This window comes from Nanorana parkeri, unplaced genomic scaffold, assembly GCF_000935625.1.
Source record: "Nanorana parkeri isolate BGI_ZX_2015 unplaced genomic scaffold, ASM93562v1 scaffold150, whole genome shotgun sequence".
In the NCBI taxonomy this organism is placed as follows: Eukaryota; Metazoa; Chordata; class Amphibia; order Anura; family Dicroglossidae; genus Nanorana; species Nanorana parkeri.
In genome coordinates, this window is record NW_017306418.1 from 914,322 (window position 1) to 921,188 (window position 6,867).

The window sequence follows — 6,867 nt, forward strand, 5'->3', positions numbered from 1 at the left end:
TAAAAAGTACAAAGAAAACACTTAATCTTGACAGGAATTCAGAACTGTCCTGTGTCCTCTACAAATTTCCTGTGTTATCTCAGAGGCTATTTAACAATGACTACAGAATGATTAGCCTTCAGGTGGTTCAGATCTGGGAATGATTAAATAGGTTAGAACTGGGGAGAGTGGTGTTAAGACACTGGGCAGGGCTGACACCACTCTCTCCACACACACACAAAAAAAAAAAGCTGTATGTTGTCAGCTCACAATGGGACTTCGGAGCAGAGTGCATTTCTAGCAGATCAACAGGTATTTTTCTGTATTTCAAGGGCCTTTAAAAGGGATAACACATGGGGAAATGTGCATGTATTGCAAAGATGTACTGCATAGGTTTTATTTTGCAGCAATATACGCTTTGAAAAATAGTCAAATAAGCTTTAAAACAAGAACCCCACTTACCTCTGTAGCAGTAGACATTGCACATTATTATCCACAAAGTTTGCAAGAGATCCAGAAAAACTGTTTAAGTGGGGTCTCAATACTCTGCTCTCTACACTCTTATGTGCCTGACCTTTGTGTACATTAGAGGAGACTACTAGGCTGCCAACTCACTGCTGCCAGGGGGAGCAAAAGGAGCTACATTGTGAAAGCCAAAACGCAAGTCTTTTTTCCTCTCAACTTTGAGAATGCATTATTTCAGTGTCTGCAGCTACAGGTCAGTAAGGGCTTGTTTTAAAAAACATTTACTATTTGTTTAGAATATGTAGAAAGTTGAATATGAATAACCTGGTCATAGTTCTACTTTAAACCAGCTGCACTTAAAAATATATTTATGGTTTACATGATTGCATAAATAGAACCTGACCCAAACTAAAACAAGTAACAGTTCCGGGCTTAACGCTGTTGGTCTTTAAAACAATCCATGTCCCTGTGGAGCCCCTTGAATCCTAGGCCCAGACTGTACATTTGTCTTAAGGTGCACATACACTGCACGATTCTCGTACAAGAATCGCAGGAAATCCCGCGATCGTACGAGAATCGTGCAGTGTATGGAAGGCGAACGACCAATTCTAATGTACGGTCGCACGACTTTTGTATATCGAGCATGTTGTAAAACCAGCCAAGAATCGTACGAATCGAACATGATCGAGAGATCACTGCCGAACGGGCCGGTGTGCGCACCCGCATACTGCCCGTTCAGCATTGCAGTCATCAGGGGGGCGAGCTTGCGATGATCGCAGGTATGATCTGCCTGTCCAAGATGGGCAGATCATATGTTTTTTTAAGTACTTTACAACCCTCGCAAGACAAAAGTCTTGCGAGGGTTGTAAAGAGTATGGGCACCTTTACACCCCTAATATTCAGCTCTTGAATATCAGAATCATCATGGAGTAGCTTGCATTTCATATATGAATGACTGGAGCAGGGCTAGTTTCAGCTAGGAAAAGAAGCAATGTCCAATGTACAGCCCGGCCTAGAATCCAAAACGGGTCTACAGAACAGATGGATGATTCTGAACATTAACATAGGTACTTTTAGTCAATTTAATACTGCTGTTACCCAATATAAATTTGCTAGGAATTCAGTTTTAACTACTACCTCCTCTGGCATGAAATTTCATTCCAAGATGCGATGATGACCTCAGATTTGGTAGAGCTTTAAAGCCAAACCCCAGGCAATTATAAAAAAAAAAGTATTGCAGCTCAAAACTTAATACATTAAATTTATTTTTCCCTCGAGCAGTGCAAGTACTTGCATTTGATTTATCGGCCATCTACTTACCTGTGCCACAGAAACTAATAAGTTGTACTGCAGTGCAAGTGATATTTTGATAGAAGAGAGCAGAGTGACAGATCAGATTTTCAACCTGCTGCTTCGCCTTTTACTACCCACTCACATTCTCAAACACACCAGTGTTGTTTTCTGTAGTGTTTTCATGTACATTCTGCCTACTTGCACATATGCAGCCTATACTACATCTAAGGAATGGCTCTGGTGATAGCCGTCAGTTGCCAGTGTGCTTATGTTGGTTCTCAACTGAACCTTTAAGCCATCAAACGGCTGGTGTCATAGCTGAATATGTGCAGCACCATGACATCTGCAGATTTTAAATAGAGGCTGGTTTAATCTTTGGCTGCAAAAGCTTAAGAGGGTTTAGTTTGGCTTTACCTACAGGAGAGAAAAATCAGGTCTCCTGCCCTGCCAGAGGTCTGTTCTTGGTGGCAGATCTGTTTAATTCTCAAAACTGGATGGACACATACCAATCCTTTGGCAGGTAAAATGGCTCTCATCTATAATGTATTTAGTTGGTCGCTTTGAGTTCAATTTTGCACACTGGATTTTGAGAAACCGCTGGAATCAGATAAAACAAAACATGAGCAGCTTTCTAAAACAGGACTTCAAGCATAACTGCATTTCCACTAAAGACTTTAATTTGCACTTGTCATTGCAGCATTGAAAAAGAGAAACTGTGAAATAGGACGTAACCTTTACTAAAGAGAAGTACAGTTTCTAAAAAAAAAATACTGACTGCAGCCTCAGAGTACATCCTAATATGCGTGGAAGAATCTGCTCCCATGATACAAATTGTTCAGTCATCTTCATGCAGAGCAGGTCTCCTGTTCCAAGCAGCACCCTCTGTTGATGGCTAGTTTACCCATTAATTTAATTTTTCTATATGCCAGACAAGTACAATAGCAAATTGTTCAATTAAATACTGGTTTCTGTTATAACATACCGTTATGTCTACGCTGTCTTATGAACTGCCATACACAGAACAGTGTAAGGACACAAAATCACAATTCAGCACCTTAAATTTCTACCTTCACTCAAAAATGGAAGAGTAGTTATAACTTTCTTGTACTGCCAGAATTAGATGACGGGTTAAGCAGCACCTGACACAGTATCTTCAATATTAACTAACTTAAAATAACCAAAAGGAAAATGGTGCCATGGAATACAATTTTAAACAGCGATTCCCAACCAATACTTGTTAATGCAGAGCACAATTGTCCTTTAAATTGCTGTAAATGCTAATATTGCTGTGACAACGCAAGTGCACTTTTCCAGGATTGTTGATGCTTGGCCCCTGCTGGCCACTGTGCTTCCTTCTGCTTGTAGCAACGTCGTTACAGGACACAGTAGTGACATAGTGGCCAGCGGGAGGAGCCCCTGCACCCAGCGAGGGATACGCTATCCAACACATGCAAAAATGTCATATAGCAGTGGTGCTGCAAGCTCTGCAAAAGAATGAAGATTTCACTCACTGTTCTCCAGAGGCGTGTACAGTATTTAAACTTCTTTTACAAAGTTCTTCTAGCTGAGTTTTTTTTCTATACATGGGAAAAAGTCATTGTAATGCATATGCGTTACCACAATGCACAGTCTGAATGGTGCGCCCTAAAAGACAGACCACAAATCAATGCCTACAGAGAATGGGTCATAGAGTCCAATGTGCTAAATATGAAATAGTGCCCAGCGCTTAACCTATTAATATATAAAACTCTGCAGTGAAAGATCTTAAACAGTGTTTGATTGCGTAGGGTTTTCTATATTGATAGGTTTAGCTCTGTGCACTGCACACCATTTGATATTTACCACTTATCAAATAGTACATATAGCAGAACAGCTTAGTACATATTAGTAGTAGTTCAGTCAATGTTTGTATAGATTCCAATGTGTATATATGCTTCCGGTTTCAACTGGCAATGCATTGAAGTTCTTATAGGAATCAGCACACTAACAAAAGGACCGTGTCCTACTTTTTAAAAAGGTGCTTCTGTAAGCCACTGGGGCCCATGTATAAAAAAAGTGTACTATAAGCAAATATTTCTCTCTGCCATAGCAACTAATCTACTTCCATCTTTTTATCTCTGCAGTCCATGTATGAAAGTAAAACAAGGCATCCAATGAGGAAAAAAAAAAGTCCCATATTACAATTTTAATACATGAGCCCCATCGTAACAAGGTTTACCAAAAGAACATGCTAAAAATACATTGGGGACGCATTATATATACAGATCATCTTAGAATCACCATGCTCTCCCCCCAGCCAGGTTTATTTTTATTCAGGTAATTTTCCTGCGGGTCTGTTTGGATAAGGTTACCTTTAAAACCATGCCTTTAAACATACTGATTGCTTTCATTATAGAAGAGACTTCTAAGGACTCCATCTCCGGATGGTTAAGGACAACTACAGGCTGGTTTTTGTGTGGCATCTGTGTCAGCTGATCCGCCTTAACAGGACAGAGCCTAAGAGTTTTCAACACTGGAGCTGAAAACCTTTTGCTAAGGATTTTACTCTTTGGCTTGGCACTCGGCTTTTTCACTTTAAGCGGGACAAGTTCACTTTCTCTACTCGCATCAGCTTTGTGACCAGCTTGCATTACACAGGAAAGCGGCTGCATGACTATTCTTTTGTCACAAGACAAAAAGAGAGTCTGAGGCTTACTAAACAGATTTGTTTCGATTTTAGTGAGGCGGTTTGATTTACGCTCTCCTGTCTTGTTGCTTTGAGCCAAGGCAGATGTCTGGTTTTCAGGTCTCTTGCCATATGGCAAAACCGGCTTGTTGAGAGGCAACTGTATTTCAGGACCGGTGTTTTTCATGTCCATTGTGTTTGTGTCAGGCAGTTCATTCTCTGCAACAGCTTTCTGTCCGCAGACCATCTCAATTTCCACCAGGGATTTTGCTGCATTTTCAAGTACTTGAGGTCCACCTTGACTTTTTATACCATTCAAAGAGGGAGTAGTATCCACAATATGATTTGATGCGTTTGTGTTGGTGACAATGGGACATTCCCACTGTATACCTTCAATGACATTGTGGGAGCCAGAACTAAGAGAAAACACAGATGAAATAATTGGTCCATCGGAAACCTCCTCGGCTTCATCAAAAAGCTCATTGGGAGCGCCATGAAGAGCATCGATAATTTCATTATCATTAAGTGGACTGGTTACACTGTTAGTATTTTCTTCAGTTGGAGCAGCTGTATTTTTTGTGGGCAGCAGACTTTTTATGTCACTGATTATTAAAGAAGTTCCATCTGAAGGGCCTATGCAGTTTTCTGATGTAACCATAGGTTCTGAAGTATTTTGTTCATTCATGTTTTTGTCCCTTGTAGCATTTTTTGTCCCATTTGAATCAACCACCTCTAAACACTTTAACACTAAATAGCAAGTACTATTGACAGGCTTCACTTCTACAACCTGAGCAATACAGTTATCAGGTACCCTAAACCATGTTGGTGCAATGACTGTCAATGGCATCCAAGGATAGAGCTGTTGGTCTGTTGGTGAAATGACTTCTACTTCCACTTGATCTGCATGTGTGCTACCATTTCCATTCAAATGACAACGGTTATTAAAAATGGAATTATCCACCTCATGTGTGAGGTCTCTTACGTTTTTGGCAATAACAGTTGTATTATTTGGCAGAATCTCCTGTAAGCTGTTCCTCATTTGTGTTTGCATTATGTTAACAGAAGCGTTTTTGGAATCATTTTCCACAGTGCTCACCGAACACTGTATCTTGCCATCGCCATGGATTCTTTTAATGTGTTTCACAATGTAGTCATTTCTAATGGCCCCATAGCCACAGTACTCGCAGGTATAAGGAAATTTTCCAGTGTGAGACACCAGGTGTCTTTGAAATTCTGATTTTGTGTAAGACTCAAAATTGCAGTGTGAGCAGACATATTTCATTTCATTGTGAAGAGCGATGTGGATGTTGTACTTGTTTACGTCCCTCGTTGAAAATCTGCACTTTTCACAGTTGTATTTTTCCAACATTTGCATTTGTGACATCATATTTATGGTGTTATTTGTTGGTGTGTCAGGCAGTTTATCTTAGAACTCTTTCTTTATTAAAATGTAGGTATTTATCTTCAAGCATTTTAGGGTGCTGCTCATCACCATATATAGTGTAAAAATCAATTGGAGTCCAGTTATCAAAGTTATGCAGACTTGGTCAGTCATCAAGAAAATTTTTCAACTTACATTTTTTTTTCCAGCTGGGAAACCTAAATAAAATAAAAATATAAATGTATACCAATCTTATAAAAAGCATAATTATTTAATTGGGTCATATAAACTATATTACCAAAAGTTTTTGAACCCCTAACCATTACATCTATATTAGCTTGTTGGACATCCCAGACCAAAACCATAGACAGAAATATGGAGTTGCCTTTACACTCTTGTAGTTTAAACTTTCCTGGGAATGTTCTCCCCATGATTTTGGAGTGGGAAGGTGCGCTCATTCAGACAAAAGAGCCCTTCTGAGGTTAGATATTGATGTAATGTGAGAAGGCCTGGCTTTTCAATTCATCCAGGTTGGAGGTGGGGCCACTGAAGTTCCTGGCTATTCTTTACACATCTGGGATTTGCAGACAATAGCGGCCATTGAGAACTGTAAACACTTTTAGGTTCACCTGTCAGCTGAAAATAGAAATACCATATTCTGCATTTATAAACATGAAACCATGTCTTTATTGACCCGGCTTTGTGCACAGGCAAACTGAACAGTAAAGGGCCTTCCCCAATTTGTTACCACAACTCCTCAAGTGCACAAAATGTCTCAAATATATCTTTGCTTGCTGAATAACAGCACTCTATCGAAAAACACTTGAACTCAATCATTTGAAGGGATGTCAAGATACTTTCCCTGTTGCTGTTATATAGCTCGAGGACTTTCCTCCCCACCTCCAGTTCTTGTGTCTAAGCAGCAAATTATCAAGCACCAGCATAAACCACATGGGGGTGAAAAGGAGTAAGTCACATGATCAACTATACCTGGAAGGACCAGATATTTATCTGGCAAACACTTTTTTTAATTGAAATGTTTATGAATATAGTATATGGTATATGGTATGTCTATCTTCAGCCG

At 39.7% G+C, this 6,867-nt stretch overlaps 1 protein-coding gene across 1 annotated transcript; it reads right to left on the bottom strand.

Moving 5' to 3' along the window:
- Positions 1–4,007: 4,007 nt before the first annotated feature.
- On the bottom strand, positions 4,008–5,786 carry ZNF518B (zinc finger protein 518B). The gene has a single exon (XM_018554250.1). It carries the CDS (start codon positions 5,784–5,786, stop codon positions 4,050–4,052), a length of 1,737 nt encoding a protein of 578 aa, XP_018409752.1. The 3' UTR covers positions 4,008–4,049.
- Between the last annotated feature and the right edge of the window lie 1,081 nt (positions 5,787–6,867).